Here is an 18,619-nt window from a genome sequence, read left to right on the forward strand (position 1 = left end):
ACTTAGGACTCTCTCCTGTCCCTGCCCCTTCACTCCTACCCCGGCCCCTGCAAATAAACTTAAAAAAAATGTATGCTACACTAAGTACTGTAAATTATTAACCCTATCCTAACCTGAACAATGTTGCCACTTCACTGTCTCCTAAAGCACTGCTCTTGCAAACATCCATAGCTTTGTTTTTCCTATACCCATGCCTCATTTGGTTTTCCCCTATGGTAGGATTTTTATCACCAGTAATTCTGATCCTGCCACTCCTCCCTCCCAATAGGATAGGGCTAGAAACAGCTTTCACCTCCTTGTGGTCAAATGTTCATCTAGCCAGCCATTTTGTTGTACAAAGGTTAATTTTTCCTAAACCTGCTTTGACCTGCGTTCTGAAACTGAGGTGGTATTAACACATCAGTGTCAAAATCTAGCTCTCCTGCTTTTCCAGTCCAGTGTGCTCTTTTCCCCATACAGGCAGCTACACAGAAAGCTGGATGGATCCTTGGTATTACAACCCTGTTGCAGACTATCTTCCAGATGTAGATGAGTGGTAGTACATCTTGAATTGGAGAAAGCAATTTAGAAGAAGCACAGAAGTCAAACTTCCTTTCATAAAGCCTTTACTTTGAGACATGATGCAAAAATCTGACAGGTACACATGGAAAAGTAAGACATGGTCACAGTTAAAAGTGAAGACAATCTAACCAGAAGCTTTAATGCCTGTCAGCTAATGTTGAAGCTTAAGTTCTGAGTGTGACATGCTGCAGGGTTGAAAGGAATGGTTAATTAGTATTCCTCTCCTTCCTCTTCACCCTCTCCTTCAACAGAATCCACACCAACCTCCTCATAATCCTTCTCAAGGGCAGCCATGTCCTCACGGGCCTCAGAAAACTCTCCTTCCTCCATGCCCTCACCCACATACCAGTGAACAAAGGCACGCTTGGCATACATCAGGTCAAACTTGTGGTCCAGGCGAGCCCAGGCCTCAGCAATGGCTGTGGTGTTGCTCAGCATGCACACAGCTCGCTGTACTTTGGCCAGGTCTCCACCAGGTACCACAGTGGGAGGCTGGTAATTAATGCCAACTTTGAAGCCAGTGGGGCACCAGTCCACGAACTGGATGCTGCGCTTGGTCTTGATGGTGGCAATGGCAGCATTGACATCTTTGGGAACCACATCACCACGGTACAACAGGCAGCAAGCCATGTATTTACCATGGCGAGGGTCGCATTTCACCATCTGGTTGGCTGGCTCAAAGCACGCATTGGTGATCTCTGCTACAGAAAGCTGTTCATGGTAGGCTTTCTCAGCAGAGATGACAGGGGCATATGTGGCCAGAGGGAAGTGGATGCGGGGATAGGGCACCAGGTTGGTCTGGAATTCTGTCAGATCCACATTCAGAGCTCCATCAAATCTGAGGGAAGCAGTGATGGAAGACACAATCTGGCTAATAAGGCGGTTAAGGTTAGTGTAGGTTGGGCGTTCGATATCAAGGTTTCTACGACAGATGTCATAGATGGCCTCGTTGTCTACCATGAAGGCACAATCAGAGTGCTCCAGGGTGGTGTGGGTAGTGAGGATGGAGTTGTAGGGCTCAACGACAGCAGTGGAAACCTGGGGGGCTGGGTAAATGGAGAACTCCAGCTTGGACTTCTTGCCATAATCGACAGAGAGACGTTCCATCAGCAGGGAGGTGAACCCGGAACCAGTTCCCCCTCCAAAGCTGTGGAAAACCAAGAAGCCCTGAAGACCTGTGCACTGGTCGGCCTGTTAGAAAAAAGGAACAGACAAGACAGATTATAATAGACCTTCCCAGAATTACAAAGCATTTCTTCACTTAAAATATCTTCATTGACGTTTATAAAATGACACCAAATAAATCATGTTGCAGTTGAAAATTTAAAAACCCTATCAAGGAATAATTTACCAGTTGTCCTCACTCCATTATATTTCTATTCTGTGTTTGAAAAGAAAAGATCGTATTTCAAATGTCTTCCTTAGGGTCATTATTTACTTTATTCTGGAGAACAAACATACCAGTTTCCGAATTCGGTCCAAGACAAGGTCGATGATCTCCTTGCCGATGGTGTAGTGCCCTCGGGCATAGTTATTGGCAGCATCTTCCTTGCCTGTGATGAGCTGCTCGGGATGGAAGAGCTGGCGGTAGGTGCCAGTGCGAACTTCATCTGGAAGAGAAAAACAAAGCAGCCACCCGTCACTCACAACCTGCACACGCCTGCCCAACCCCAGGGTGTCAATGGAGCCCTCACGACAGACCTCCTGTCTCAAGAGCCCTGAGATCTCCCTTGGGTTACTGAGGCCAACTCACCAATGACTGTGGGTTCCAGGTCTACAAACACTGCCCTGGGCACATGCTTGCCAGCGCCCGTCTCACTGAAGAAGGTGTTGAAGGAGTCATCTCCTCCCCCAATGGTCTTGTCACTTGGCATCTGGCCATCGGGCTGGATGCCGTGTTCCAGGCAATAGAGCTCCCAGCAGGCATTGCCGATCTGAACACCAGCCTGGCCAACGTGGATGGAGATGCACTCACGCTGTGGAAAAGTAGGTTAAAAAAAAAAAAAAAAAAGAAAAAAAAAATCAGCATTAAACTAATCTAGTAGTGACTGTGAAGCAGAACAAAATAACTTAAGTAATCAATCTTACAAATTTCCCCTTCTAAAACTAGTTAAAATGTAACATCTTTTCTAGGAGACAATCACTACACTTTTTAATCGGCATTGCTTTTAATGTATTTCTTTTCACCCTGTAAATTGGGAAGGCCTCGTTCCAGACCAAGAAAGCTTAGTCACAGCTTTCTCCTTTGGAGCACCAAGATAGGGGGGAGGCCATTCATCCAGTGCTCAGGCTTCAGAATTCCATTTTAGACTAGGCGGCCAGATTTCCGGGCAGCTACCATCACAGGAAGCACGTGGCCAGAACAGTGCAGAGGAAATGTCTCGCCACAGGGACAAAGGGCGGGGTTTTGCGGCACAGGATGAATGAGCAATTCAGGGTGTGTGCGCGCGCGCCCGCGCCCGCCTGCGGCCAGCGGGACCGCGCAGCTGCAGACACGCAGCGGCCACGTCTGCTGAGGTGCTACCTCGGCCAACCATCTTCTGCTCCCCGGGCGCTAGGCTTAGCCTAGCACCCCCACATCAGTCAGGGCGCAGCAGGGGATTATCAGCAGCCCAGATCTGGACCAAGATCCGATTTCCATTCTCTCAAAATCCCTCACCGCCACCAGCTGCTCCTACACGCATTCCTAACATAGGTCAAGGGACAGATGGGAGTCTAGAAGCTGTTGGGAGCGAATTATCCTAATACGCTGGCGTACTGCAGCACACTAACACGGAGGATTCTCCACATGTAGCTTTTCTTTCGTTAAAAAACAAAAAAAAATTCAGGCTAACAGACGACACGCCCTACAGTGGCGGACGCGCAGGGCCCCAGCGCGCACGCGCAGACTGCAGGGGCGGTCTCCCGCCGCTCCCTGGCGGGAAGGTAACGGTCGCGCGTGCGCTTTTGTATTCCGGCTCCTTCCCGCCTCCGCTCTTCTCGCTAAGGAGGAAGTGAGGGCGTGGAGCCCGCGCGCGCTCCCGCCAAAGGCCGGGGAAGGAAGGGGGGATGGGAACGCGCGGGAAAGGACTGTAGGGTCTCGGGTCACTGCACCCCGGAGGTAAGGGCTAATTGAGAGCCCCAACCACGGTCTGGGGAGCTGGGGCTCCGCCATCCCCTCCCAAAGACAGAGAAGAAAATGCGCCCCCCCTTCCATGCCCCAGCCGTTCTCACTACTCCCACCCTCGCCTCGCTTTTCGCCCTCCAAAACGAGGAGCGCTGCGCTGATCTCTGGCTAAAAGGCCGTCCGAGACCGCCGGGCTGGCTTTTCCCGCTTTTCCAGAGCGAGGGCGGCGCCGCGAGTGGTCCACTCACCATGATGGCTAAGGGTTAGCAGGCGTAGGCGACAGGAGCAGACACCGGGTCCTGGTTACCGTCCCCGACAAGCTAAGAGTCGAGGTAAGTAACGCACTGAAGCGGGGGCGGTGCCGGAGCCACTTAAGTAGCGGTCCGGGGAGGGGCGGGCGGGCACAGGCGGTGCCACTGCCGCGGGCCCCTCCCCCGGCCCGGCGCGCCCACTCGGCGCCCGGCTCGGCCGCCGCAGAGGCGGGCTTCTTGGACCGGAGCCCCCTCCCCGCTCCGGGCCTGCTGGGCGGGCTCCGCCGCGCCTGCGGACAGCGAGCTCGGGTGCTGCAGTCTTTGGCGCATGGCTGCCAGGGCCTGGGCGGGGGGCGGGCGGCGGGCGCAGGTTCCGAAACCAGCCAACGTGGGAACGGGAAAGGAGGCTTGCCTTAATATGGACGAACCCTAAGACTTAAGAAGTCCATACAGTTTTAAAGATGAAGCACCATGAAATGCAGAAACTTCTGGTCCGGCTAGCTCAGCTGATTATTTTCATGTTGCCACAATTTGTCAGTGAGTTTTGCCTTTTTCTTTTCTCAGTTCCTTTAAAGGCAGGCAGTGCATTCTTTACTTACCTGGTAATGTGGAGGATGCAAGGTTTAGAAAACAGACTAGTTTTATTTGGTTTATTGTAATGACTTGTTCGTTAAAGTAAGGTGCAAGACGTTGGAAGCAAAAGTATTTCAGTCATTCAAAAAGTAGTACCGAAGCAATGAACATCGAGGCTGTTAAAACGACTTACTAGGCCCCATTTTTAGACCTAAACCAACAACTTTATGGAACAGTCTTAGGGGCTTTTAAAATGGGAGGATATTCAAAGATACATTTCACGGGCACCTGACTAGCTCAGTCGCTAGAGCCTGTGACTCCAGATCTCGGGGTGGTGAGTTTGAGCCCCAAGTTGGGTGTAGAGATTCTTAAAAATAAAATCTTAAACAACAACAACAACAACAACAACAGAAAAAACCCACAAAGGTACATTTCACATTTGGTAGCTGAATGGGAGTAGTGAGAACAGAAATTTGGGTAGAGAGGAAATTGTTTGACACCGAAGGATATTAGGAAGTAGGGAATCCTTGTGTTATATTTAGAGCTTTGTAAAACTCTATATAATAATAAATGCTTTCTGTTATGTCAAGATAGATCAGTTGGTTATGGCGCACTGCTTGGAGGCCCAGATAATAGTGGGTACCCCCTCCCCCCCAGACCTCGCCCTGCCTTTCAGGAGAATCTATTACAAGACCATAAACTATATATTGCTAACCCTTGTAAATGCATAAAGTGGTTAGTTAGGATAAAGTGTGGCTTTAAAATGGCCCTAGCAGAAACCTATTGCTGTTACACTATTCAAGATATCCTTGCAGTGATATGTTAGTAACAGAAAAAGTAAACATAAAACAGTAACAAGTCATAGCTCAAATTCAGTTATTACTTTACTCAGATTTGGTAAAGCCTTCACCCTTCATACCAAATAACAAATTTACACTATTAATATGTGTATGTAGTTTGTAATGAGACATATATATGTGTGTGTGTGTGTATGTTTCTGATTTCATATATATTTCTAGTTTTATAAATATATATATAATATCTCCACTTCTATGAACCTGGAATACAAACAAGGAGGTTTTCTTTTATTTCTAATAAATATATATTTTTTGTAATCCTGTTAAAAGGTTTTCAACTCAAGATCCAAATTTACACACATTTTCCAAACTGGGTTACCAGGGACAGGAATATATTTAAATATTGTCTCACTTATTCTTAAAGGAGATGGAAAATGATTAGTTTGCTTGGCCCAGAAGAATGAATGTTAGGGAACCACCCTGCTTAACTCCATTTTGCTGTCTGCTCTGGATGAAAGCCATTTGGAAGCAGGCACCTCCCTTCTCCTAGCTCTCTGCAGAACCTTAGAGCTTTCACTGCAGAGATTTGCTCCTATGGGCCTATATGTTTCCCTAGATGCCTTCCTAAAATCATTAGCTTTGCTAGCCTTGTTTCAGTGAATTCCCCTGTTGTGAATGAGGAAGTATTTGAGGGGTTTTTTTAGGTCCCTGATGATACCTTGGTTTTTAGAGAGTAATTTAGAGCCAAAAAGGACTTTTAAATATTATCTAATCTGGTATCTTTATGCCAGAAAAATATTGAATAATGCTAAGTATATTTTGCTACCTCTTTAGTACCTGAAAGGAAAAGCTGACATTTGTTTTTTTTTGTACCCATATTAAACTTACATAGGTTTATTTACTTGTATTATATATAGATGTATATACTTTGTATATATTTAGCAACTAAATAGTAGTTATCTATTGCTGGGATATAAACAGTATTATCCACTGTCTTAACATTTTAACTGATTATATTATAGATCTTTCTTTTGTTGGACTGTTTCAGAGCTTGTAACAATTTGCTTTGAGTTTTTGATGTAATGGAAATGTTGTGTTGCTATTTGAGCCACTCCCATCTTTGCTACTTAATATTGTGGCCATTTGCTACTGTTTTAACTGTTCTTTGCAGTCAGAACATTTTTGATAATTCCATATTGTGGTTTAGACACAACAGTTCACTTTATATTTTGTTCCTTTATTAACCAGCTCTACAGGGAAAGACAAAAATAAGTAGCAATAACTTACCAAGCATCAACTATTTTCAAACATTTAGCCTTTATTCTTACTTATCACAGTGTTAATAAATTTACATATACTATTTTGTGTTCTCTCCCTGCCCTCCCCCCCCACCCCACCCACCATGGTATAGGGGAAAGAAAATGGGTTTTGGATTCAGATAGTTCTAGACACAATTTTAATTTTGTCAGTTAATGGTAGTATGACTTTAGATCCTTAATTATCTTTCTCCAGTTTCATTTATGAATGAGAATCAGTATTAGTTTGAATCATCTTTTTCTCATATTGTCATATTCAAACCCATTAGTAAATTCTATCAGCTTTATTTTCCATAATATTCCCATCACTTATTATCACATTCCCTTATTTCATAGCATTTATAGAATCTGAAATTATCTTGTTTGTATGTTTATTTACCTGTTTAAAATTTCCCCCTAATTGCATGCAAACTCCATGTCTGTTTGTGTGGAAGCCAATCTTTGTTGCCCCTCTAAAAACCACCTTCTTCCATCCTTCTTTGCCAAGATAACCTCTCTCTCTTTTTATTTTCTTCTTATTATTATTAAAAAAATTTTTTTAAGGTTTATTCATTTTTCAGAGACAGAGCATGAGCGGGGGGGGGGGGGGGGGGGCAGAGAGAGAGGGAGACAATCTGAAACAGGCTCCAGGCTCTGAGCTGTCAGCACAGAGCCCGATGCAGGGCCCAAACTCACAGATGGCGAGATCATGACCCGAGCTGAAGTCGGATGCCTAACCTACTCAGCCATCCAGGCACCCCTCTTCTTCTTATTTTTTAATGTTTATTTACTTTTGAGAGAGAGACAGAGCGCAAGCAAGGGAGGAGCAGAGAGAGAGGGGACACAGAATGTGAAGCAGGCTCCAGGCTCTGAGCTGTCAGCACAGAGCCTGATATGGGGCTTGAATCCACGAACCACGAGATCATGATCTAAGCTGAAGTCCGACGCTTAACTGACTAAGCCACCCAGGCGCCCCCACGCTCTCTCTTTTTAAAGGATATTTATATGCTCCATCCCAGGGGACAAATCAAGGGAACCCTATTTCCTTTTACCAGTTGTTTACTTGCTTTTTCAGTCTCCTTATGATTGGACCCCAGTTCTGGCCAATGGAACATAAAGGGAAGTTGGCTAGGGTATTTCTGAATGGTTTTGAAAGAACACTTCAACTACCTCCATTTTGACCTCAGTCTGTAATTTTTTTTTTTTTAAACAGGAAGATCTTTAAAAGTTTATTTATTGGGGCGCCTGTGTGGCTCAGTTGGTTAAGCGTCCGACTTCGGCTCAGGTCATGATCTTGCGGTCCGTGAGTTCAAGCCCTGCGTCAGGCTCTGTGCTGACTGCTCAGAGCCTGGAGCCTGTTTCAGATTCTGTGTCTCCCTCTCTCTGACCCTCCCCCGTTCATGCTCTGTCTCTCTCTGTCTCAAAAATAAATAAACGTTAAAAAAAAAAAAGTTTATTTATTAATTTTAAGAGAGAGAGAGTGCACACACACAAGTGGGGGAGGGGCAGAGAGAGAGGGAGAGAGAGAATCCCAAGCAGGCTCCGTGCTGTCAGCAAAGAGCCCGACTCGCAGATCACTCATACAAACAGTGAGATCATGAACTGAACCAAAATCAAGAGCTGGATGCTTACCTGACTGAGCTACCCAGGTATCCCCAACCCTCAGTCTGTACTTTCTAATTGATTAAATTCTTTTTTCCAAACTTCTCTTTTTTTTTTCTAATTTTGTTTTTTGAATTTATATCCAAATTAATTAGCATATAGTGCAACAATAATTTCAGGAGTATATTCCTTAATGCCCCTTACCCATTTAGCCCATCCCCCCTCCTACAACCCCTCCAGTAACCCTCTGTTTGTTCTCCATATTTAGGAGTCTCTTATGTTTTGTCCCCCTCCCTGTTTCTATATTATTTTTGCTTCCCTTCCCTTGTGTTCATCTGTTCTGTGTCTTAAAGTCCTCGTTTGAGTGAAGCCATATGATATTTGTCTTTCTCTGACTAATTTCACTTAGCATAATACCCTCTAGTTCCATCCGTGTAGTGGCAAATGGCAAGATTTAATTCTTTTTGATTGCCAAGTAATACTCCATTGTATATACATACCACATTTTCTTTATCCATCCATCCATCGATGGACATTGGGCTCTTTCCATACTTTGGCTATTGTTGATAGTGCTGCTATAAACATTGGGGTACATGTGTCCCTTTGAAACAGCATACCTGTACCCCTTGGATAAATACTTAGTAGTGCAATTCCTGGGTTGTAGGGTAGTTCTATTTTTAATTTTTTGAGGAACCTCCATACTGTTTTCCAGAGTGGCTGCACCAGCTTGCATTCCGATCAGCAGTGCAAAAGGGATCCTTTTTCTCTGCATCCTCGCCAACATCTGTTGTTGCCTGAGTAGCTAATTTAGCCATTCTGACAGGTGTGAGGTGGTATCTCATTGTGGTTTTGATTTGTATTTCCCTGATGATGAGTGATGTTGAGCATTTTTTCATGTATCAGTTGGCCATCTAGATGTCTTCTTTGGAGAAGTGTCTGTTCATGTCTTTTGCCCATTTCTTCACTGGATTATTTGTTTTTTGGGTGTTGAGTTTGATAAGTTCTTTATAGATTTTGGATACTAACCCTTTATCTGATATATCGTTTGCAAATATCTTCTCCCATTCTGTCAGTTGCCTTTTAGTTTTCCTTCCTGATTCTTTCCTTTCCTGATTGTTTCCTTCACTGTGCAGAAGCTTTTTATTTTGATGAGGTCCCAATGGTTCATTTTTGCTTTTGTTTCCCTTGCCTCCAGAGACGTGTTGAGTAAGAAGTTGCTGTGGCCAAGGTCAAAGAGGTTTTTGCCTGCTTTCTCCTTGAGGATTTTGATGGCTTCCTGTCTTACATTTAGGTCTTTCATCCATTTTGAGTTTATTTTTGTATATGGTGTAAGAAAGTGGTCCAGGTTCATTCTGCATGTCGCTGTCCAGTTTTCCCAGCACCACTTGCTGAAGAGACAATCTTTATTCCATTGGATATTCTTTCCTGCTTTGTCAAAGATTAGTTGGCCATATGTTTGTCGGTCCATTTCTGGGTTTTCTATTCTGTTCCATTGATCTGAGTGTCTGTTTTTGTGCCAGTACCACACTGTCTTGATGATTACAGCTTTGTAGTACAGCTTGAAGTCTGGGATTGTGATGCCTTCTACTTTGGTTTTCTTTTTCAAGATTGCTTTGGCTATTCAGGGTCTTTTCTGGTTCCATACAGATTTTAGGATTATTTGTTCTAGCTCTGTGAAGAATGCTGGTGTTATTTCGATAGGGATTGCATTGAATATGTAGATTGCTTTGGGTAGTATTGACATTTTAACAATATTTGTTCTTCCTATCCAGGTGCAGGGAATATTTTTCCTTTTTTTGTGTGTGTGTCTTCAATTTCTTTCATAAGCTTTCTATAGTTTTCAGTGTATAGATTTTTCACCTCTTTGGTTAGATTTATTCCTAGGTATTTTATGGGTTTTGGTGTCTCTCTCTTTTTTTAAGATTTTATTTTTTAAGTGATCTCTATACCCAACATGGGGTTCGAATTTACAATCCTGAGATCAAGTCACAGGCTCTATGGACTGAGCTGCCAGGTGCCCCATCAAACTTATCTCTTAACTCAGCCAAAATACCCTGCGGGCAAAGCATCCCCCATGGGAACCAAAACTACCCCTTTGAGCAATAAGGAGTGCCCTGAGCCAGCAGGACCCCTGGTGACTGACCCTAAGACAATATCAGTTTAACCTTCACTGCCTACCTGCACGTACCCACCAACCTTTGCTCCACATTTTCCTTATATATACCTGGAAGTATTTTCAACACTTTGGAGACAGTCTTTGAGATGTTTGGTCTGCTGTCTTCCCAGTGTTGCCCTCAATGAGATAAATTCCTTTCTTCTTTCACCACCACTCATTTCTCTGTCTTTGGGTTTTGTCAGTGGCGAGTAGTTGAACCTTATCTGTTTGGGACTCCCAGAGCCAGGTGCTCTTGCACCCCTGTGCCCCAACTACAGTTTTCCCCCTGATCAAAAGAGATTGCACCCTTGAGAAAAGCCCTTTTGTTTCTGGTCTTCCCTTTGCTTTCTGTTTTTGGAAATGTCCTATGAAGGTGTAATGCCTGCAGCCAATTTAAGACTTTCAGGGTCTTAATATAAAGACAATCAGAGAGGTATGCCTGGGTGGCTCAGTTGGTTAAGCGTCTAACTCTTGTTTTTGGCTCAGGTCATGATCTCACAGTTTGTGGTTTGAGCCCTGCATCAGGCTCTGTGCTGACAGTGCTGAGCCTGCTTGGCATTCTCTGTCTCCATCTCTCTCTGCCCCTCCACTGCTCGTTCTCTCTCTCTCTCAAGATAAATAAATAAACATTAAAAAATCATTTATCTGTTTAAAAAAAAGACAAAGAGATGCCAATTCAGTGCTCTGGCACTGTGAAGCTGCTAAGCCAACCTTAAAACCACCTACCTCCAGATTTATTATTATACTAAGTGCCTAATTTGTCATTTGTTGTTGAGTGCCAGACTTGGTGGTTGACTGGATACAGGGTTTGAAGGAAACTGAGGAATGGAGGTTAATTTTTAGGTTTTGGGTTTAAATAACTGATTGAATGGTAGTGTTTTTCACTGAGATCAGAACACTGAAGGAAGAAGTGGATGTGAACTGAAGAAGGGACACAGGAGAAGCTAACAATTCAGCTTTTGTCTTGTTTTGAGGTTTAAGTGTCTGTGGTACATATACCTGGAGATGTCCATTAGTCATATATGCAGATAGGAGAGAGGAGAGAGACACAGATTTGAGAGTCTTCAGCATAAAGATGGTAATTAAACCGTGGAGATGGATAAGACCACTTGGGAAATATATAGAGCCAGGAGAGGAGTAGCCTTAGTAGAGAACTTGGCTTTAGTAGGGAACTGAAGAATGGCCTTATTCAAAGTAGAGAAAAGGAACCTATAAAAGGAGTCTGAGAAGGAATGATCGGGGAAGTAGAGCTGGGGGTCTCACAGGCCAAGGAAAGAAATGGTTTCCAGAAGAAGTGGTACAATACCAAATGCTGTAGGGAAGTTAAGTAGGGTAAAGACTACAAAGTGTTCATTGTGTATATATATATATATATATATATATATATATATATATATATACTACATATATGCTACATATTCATTTTCTTTCTTCTTCACTAAAATATAAATTCCATGAGGGGGGAAGAACATATTTTGTTCATTGTTGTATCTACCCAACATTTAAAAGGAGCACTTGAGTGGTAAGCTCTCAATAAATATTTATCCATTAAATAAAAGAAGTCATATTATTTTTCTCTGTACATATTTCTCTCTCTCACTCTCTCTCTCTATATATATATGTACAGAGAAAAATAATATGACTTCTTTTATTTAATGGATAAATATTTATTGAGAGCTTACCACTCAAGTGCTCCTTTTAAATGTTGGGTAGATACAACAATGAACAAAATATGTTCTTCCCCCCTCATGGAATTTATATTTTAGTGAAGAAGAAAGAAAATGAATATGTAGCACAGAGATGTGAAATATAATGTCAAGTACTAATGAGTGCTATGAGGAAAAATAAAGTGAAAAGAGATTAAAGTTAAGAAGAATGCTATTTTAGATAAAGCGATCTGAGAAGGCCTCTCTGAGGAGGTAGTTATTTGAACAAAGATCTGAATTAGGTGATAGAGTGGGCATTTCATGCAGATGAACATCACGTGTAAAGCTTGAGGTTGAGCGTGTATGTCTTTTTAAAGCAATATCAATAAAGTCAGTGAGATATGAGCAGAGGAAGTGAGGGGGAGAGTATTATGAAATAAGATCTAAGAAGTAGCCAGTGCCTAGATCATGCAAGTGTCTTCCTATTAGCCATGGAAAGACTATGTTTTATTCTAAAAATAAGGGAAGCCATTACATAGTTTTGAGCAAAGCTGTGGCATATTCTATTTTAGACTTTAAAAGGAATTTTCTGGCTGTTATGAGAATAAACTATAGGAGGTTAAGAGTGGAATAAGGAATATGAGTTGGAAGGGAATAACAGTAATGCAAGTAAGAGGTGATAGTTACTTGGACCAGGCTGCACCAGTGGTGGAGGTGGTAAAATGGGGTCGGTGTATGGATATATTTTGAAGGTAGTACTGGTAGGATTTATTAATGCATGGAATGTAGAGTGAGAAAGAAAGAGAGGAGTCAAACATGATCCTACGGTTTCTGGCCCAAGCAACAAGGGGGAATACTGAAGGAGGAACAGGGATCAAGAAATGGAGGGAATCAGAAGTTCAGTTTTGGACATGTTAAGTTTGAGATGTAGGTATTAGTTATCTAGGTAGAAATGGTGATTAGGCAGTAGGCTAAGGTGCAGAGAAGTCACACTGGAAGTAAAGTTAGGAGTCATCAGCATGGAAACTGGGTGACATCACCTAGGAAGAAAGTGTAGATTAAAAGAGGACCAAAGGGGTGCCTGGGTGGCTCAGTCGGTTAAGCATCTGACTCTTGATTTTGGCTCAGGTCATGATCTCACAGTTTGTGAGATGAGCCCTGAGTTGGGCTCTGCGCTGACAGTGTGAAACCTGCTTGGGATTCTCTCTCTCCTTCTCTTTCTGCCCCTCTCCTGCTCACACACTCTCTCTCTCTCAGTCTCTCTCTCAAAATAAATATATAAACATTAAAAAAAATAAAAAAGGACCCAGGATTGAACCCTGGAGCCCTTCAGGTTTTAAAAATGAGGAAGAAGATCCTGTAGTCAAAAGTGAGACAGATCAGCCAGTGGTGTAGGAAGAAAAACATGAAGAGTGTGGTGTTCTGGAAACCAATGAAGAAAGTGTTTCAAGCAGGAGAGTGCAAACTGTGTCAAATTCTTTTGGGAAGTTAGGTAAGATAAGGTCAGAGAGTTGGCTAATAGATTTGGCAGTGTGGATGTCACCGGTGACCTGGGCAAGAGTGGCATCAGTAGGCATGAATGAAGGGCTTGGTGGGGGTGGGTTTGAGAGAGAATGCAAGGTGAGGAAGTGGAGAAAATGGGATAAAAACCTCTTTTGAGGAATTTTGCTTTAAGGGAGTTAAGGATGATAGCTGGCATAGCTGGATAGGGATGTTCAATAAAGGAAAGATTTTTTTTTAAAGATGGGAGATAGTTTAACATGTGTGTTTGCTAGTGAGAAGAAATAAAAGAGGGGGAAATTGATGATGTGAGGAAAAGGGGGGATCAATTAAGGAACAAAGTTTTAGACTAGTGAAATGGGAAGGGATCCAGTGTGCCACTGAAGGGGTTAACCTTGGAGAGGAGCATGATAGTTTTTCCACTGACACATAGGAGGAAGCAGAGTATGAGTACAGGTTCAGATTGGCAGTTAGATTTGGTGTTGGGAACAGTGGAATTTCTCTTTTGGTGGCTTCTTTTTTCTTCCCACCCCAGTGAAACAGCAAAACAGGGAATTTCTCCTTATTCTCTCCCTGTTTCTTAATCACAGCAGAACCCTGATTTTGTTGGGAGCTAGGTGCCAAGTTTCTGTTTCAATTACACAAAGGATGTCTATGTGACTAAGTTCTGGTGAATTGTTAGTGGAAGTTATTTTGTGGGGCTCTGAGCTGGTATATGTTTTAGCCCTTTCTTTCTTTCTCTCTCTCTCTCTCTCTCTCTCTCTTTTTTTTTTTTGGTTAGAATGTGGACATGATAATTGAAGTTCAACCATCTTACAACAATAAAGTGATCCTAAACCATTGCTAAGGATGGAGGAAGCTAGAATCTAGGTCCCTGATGACATTGTGGAGCTGCCAAACCAGCCCAGGATTGCCTACCTCTGGACTTTTCGTTATGGGAGAAAATAAAACAATTTGTTTAAGTCACACTGATCTTTTTCCCTTTTTTCATTTTCCTGGGTTGTGTGTGTGTCTGTTATTTGAGGCTGATTAAAGTTACAACTGATGTGGTGGGATCTTGTGGAATTTTTCTTCTGTATTTATTTTTATTTTGTTTTTAAATTTTTTAATGTTTATTTTATTTCTGAGGGACAAAGACACAAAGCATGAACAGGGGAGGGTGGAGAGAGAGGGAGACACAGAATCTGAAGTAGGCTCCAGGCTCTGAGCTGTCAGCACAGAGCCTGATGTGGGGCTCGAACCCATGAACCACAAAATCATGACCTGAGCCAAAGTTGGACACTTAACCGACTGAGCCACCCAGGCATTCCTCTTCTGCGTTTATTTTTAAATTTTTTTATTTTCTGTTTTTTCAGTGAAATGGGAAGGGGAGGGTCACTGACTAAACATGAGGATTGGGGAGAGAATGTGTGAGGTTTGAAGAGAGCAAATGTATAAAATAGTCATCTCTAAGAGTGGGAGAATAAATTAACTAGGGAAATGTAGTAAAATTTCCAAGTATTGTTGAAGGCATAGTAGATTTTTCAAACATTTGTGGTTGTAAATACAAAGTGATTATCAGTCATCCTGGTAGTTTTTTTCTAGTCAGGACCAGCTGCTCAGATGAGGTATGAAATAGGTGGAGAATTGGATTTATCCAGGATTGGTGTTTTGCTGAAACTGCTAGATCACCATTTGTGAAATAGAAGACAAAGTAGATGTTAGCCACTGAAAAGATAATTGAATATATGAATGGATTTTTTTTAATGTAAAAAAAAAACAACAATAGACTAGTTAATAGTTCTCATGGTTCAAAAGTTGAAGAGATAAGCCAACGTACATTGAGAAGTTTTGCTTCCACCCTGTGATCTCTGATAGCTGGTTAAATGTTATTTCTGGGTGTGTCTGTAAAGTATTTCCAGAAAATATTAGCATTTGAATTGGTGGACTGAATAAAGCAGATGGCCCTCTCCAATGGGAATGGAAGTCATTCAAAGCATTGAGGGCCTGGGGCACCTGGCTGGCTTAATCAATAGAGCATGGGACTCAATCTCAGAGTAATGAGTTTGAGCCCTACTTGGATGTAGAGTTTACTTAAAAAACAAAACAAAAACAAAAACAAAAAAATGTTGAGGGCCTGAATAGAACAAAAAGACACAGGAAGTTTAAATTTACTCTCTCCCTGACTACATGAGCTGAGATATCAATCTTCTGTCCTCAGTGTTCCTGATTCTCAGACTTCAGATCCAGACAGGAATCTACACCATTAGCTCTCCAACCTTTGAGTTACATGCCTGTCTTTTCTAGGTCTCTAGTTTGTAGATGATAGACAGTGGGGCTTCTCAGCCTCAATAATCATGTGAGCCAATACTTTATAATCTCAATGGATGGGTGGATGGATGGATGGGTGGATGGATGGGTAGATAGGTAGGTAGGTAGGTAGGTAGACAGATCCTATTGGTTCTCCTCTGGACAGCCTTGGCTAATACACAAGTCTGTGCTCATTCATCCCATTCCTCCCCACTAGCCCTATAGATAAGCATTTGTGTTAGTTTGTTGTGAATTCTGTCAATATTTCTTCATGAAAATATAAACAAATATTGACCTATTCTTATTTCACCTTTTTTTCATGTTTCATTTTATTTTTTGAGAGATAGAGAAAGACAGAGTGCAAGCAGGGGAGAGGCAGAGAGAGAGGGAGACACAGAATCCAAAGCAGGCTCCAGGCTCTGAGCAGTTAGCACAGAGCCCAACGCAGGGCTCGAATCCACGAATGAAAGATCATGACCTGAGCCAAAGTTGAACACTCAACCAACTGAGCCACCGAGGCACCCCTATTTAACTCCTTTTTTATGCACAAAAGGATAGCAAGCTATAGTGCATGCTGTTTTATACCTTGCTTTTTCACTTGTCAGTATTCTGGATATCTTTCCATGTCAACGACTCCTAGAAAGCATCTTCATTAGTTTTATTTTCTATTCCATCTATAGGGTGTCAATCCAAAATGAACAAGCCTTTTAGAATTTCTTCTTTTTTTTAATTTTTTTAATGTTTATTTTTGAGAGAGAGAGAGAGAGAGAGCAAGCAAGAGGGCGGCAGAGAAGGAGGGAGATACAGAGATACAGCAGGCTCTAGGCTCTGAACTGTCAGCACAGAGCCCAATGCGGGGCTCAAGCCCAAGGGCTGTGATATCATGACTTGAGCTGAAGTCCGACACTCAACTGACTAAGCCACCCAGGGGCCCCTAGCCTTTTAGAATTTCAAAAAGTAAAGAAAGTTTTATTCAAGCCCACGTTAGTACAGATGCCTTGGAAACATGATCTTCATGGGGAAGAAACTGTTCCAAGAATGAGCAATTTTTATAGGGTTATATACTTTTTTTCATCTTATGAAAGCTCAAAGGCTTATAGGTCTGCATATAGGCAGTAATCATGAGTTTTATCATAAAAGAATGCAGGGAGTAGCAGCATTGATGGTTATCTCAAGGACAAGATGATTTTCCTTTAGGCTACTCGTTCATGAAGCAGAGGTACAATGCATGCGTGGCAGGCCATAAATCAGGCTTTTGGTTTGAACAAAGTTTATGTACAGTTATGCTGACTTAGAAAGAAATCTAAAATGGCTTCCTTGTGTATCAGGCCTTTAGAGAGTTTTTCTCTCGTCAAAGTAGTCTGTTGTTATGGATGTATCATAATTTATTTAATGAATATTTGAAAGCAAGGCCTTTCTTTGGAAGAACTTGGTTTTGTTAAGCCTTTGTAGATAACAAAGGGCCAGTATAGCAGGACTTCGTGTTTAAAGATCATGCCAGGATCCATAGAATTGTGAAGAATGCATGATGATGGAAAAAAATCATTCTCCAAAAAGAAGGATTCAACCAACAGACAGGAAGTGGTGAATGTGAGAAATAAGGAAGAAATACCGAATAAAAACTGTGCTGTCTAATTAACCATAGGTTTACAACCTATTGGAAATATGTATGAACACTGCACCACCCCCACCCCCACCCCCCCACCACCACCATGGAGTCCCAAACCCTTAGTCACTTCACTTCCTGGTTCTTCTTCCCCTGTCCCTTTTGTGGGCTTATTTTCTCAGGCTTTGCAATGAGCACACACCAAAGAACAAAGGGAGAAGGGACTGAAAGACTCTGTGTCACCTCAGGAAATGTATATTTGTTCCAATCAGACTACTTTTTGTCTTACATGGGCACAGGCAACATCTGGGTAAGGCTATAACCTCTGTAGTGCTCAGCTAATGAGGAGCCAGGGGAGGAACTTGCATACTAGGAGATAAATTGTCTGCTGTGACTGCCCTGAGTGTGCCTGCCTGTCAGACACCCAGGCTTGGAACAACATTGATTAAAGCCTCTCTTCACTGTGCTCTGAGTCTCCGTGTCCCTCCTTTGACTGGGTTGATGGGCTAATTTCTAATTAATTAATTAATACTACTCAGGCTATTGGCAGAGAGGTAGGAGCATTTGGAAAGTTTTATATGAAACATCAAGCAAAGATTGAGGCAGTTATGAGATTCAGGAAAAATAAAAGTTTGTATGAGAAAGGAAGTATCGTTATAGTGGACTACAGTAAAACCTTGGACTGCGAGTAACTTGTTCTGCGAGTGTTCTGCAAGACGAGCAAACATTTCTAATAAATTTCAACTTGATAAACAAGTGGTGTCTTGTAATATGAGTAGTATGTGATGCCAAATGTCACATGATTACAACTGAGCCAATGGTTTTTGAAATTCTCTTTGATATACGAGTGCTTTGGGTTACAAGCATGTTTCCGAAATGAATTATGCTTGCAAACCAAGGTTTTAGTGTATTTGCTTCAGCAATGAATAATACTTGAATAACCACAATAATACAGGGGCACCTGGGTGGCTCAGTCAGTTAAGTGGCCGACCGCTCTTAATCTTAGCTCAGGTCATGATCTCACGGTTCATAGGCTCGAGCCCTGCACTGGGCTTTGTACCAAAAGTGCAGAGCCTGGTTGGGGTTCTCTCTCCCCCTCTCTCTCTGCCTCTCTACCACTTGTGCTCTCTCCCTCTCTCTCAAAATAAATAAACTTAAAACAAATTTTTTTTAATTAAAAATAAAAAGATTCTCATTCTCTCCCTGTACCTCTCCCCCCCCACTCTCTCTCTAAAATA

General features: G+C 42.5%; 1 protein-coding gene across 1 annotated transcript; it reads right to left on the reverse strand.

Moving 5' to 3' along the window:
* Nucleotides 1-588: 588 nt before the first annotated feature.
* Nucleotides 589-4,039, reverse strand: TUBA1B (tubulin alpha 1b). The gene is made up of 4 exons (XM_078449893.2): nt 3,916-4,039; nt 2,315-2,537; nt 2,023-2,171; nt 589-1,752 (listed from the first exon to the last, which is right to left on the reverse strand). Exons 1-4 carry the CDS (start codon nt 3,916-3,918, stop codon nt 772-774), a joined length of 1,356 nt encoding a protein of 451 aa, XP_078306019.1. The 5' UTR covers nt 3,919-4,039; the 3' UTR covers nt 589-771.
* Nucleotides 4,040-18,619: the final 14,580 nt, after the last annotated feature.

This window comes from Panthera onca, chromosome B4 (genome assembly GCF_046562875.1).
Source record: "Panthera onca isolate mPanOnc1 chromosome B4, mPanOnc1 haplotype 2, whole genome shotgun sequence".
Taxonomy (NCBI): domain Eukaryota; kingdom Metazoa; phylum Chordata; class Mammalia; order Carnivora; family Felidae; genus Panthera; species Panthera onca.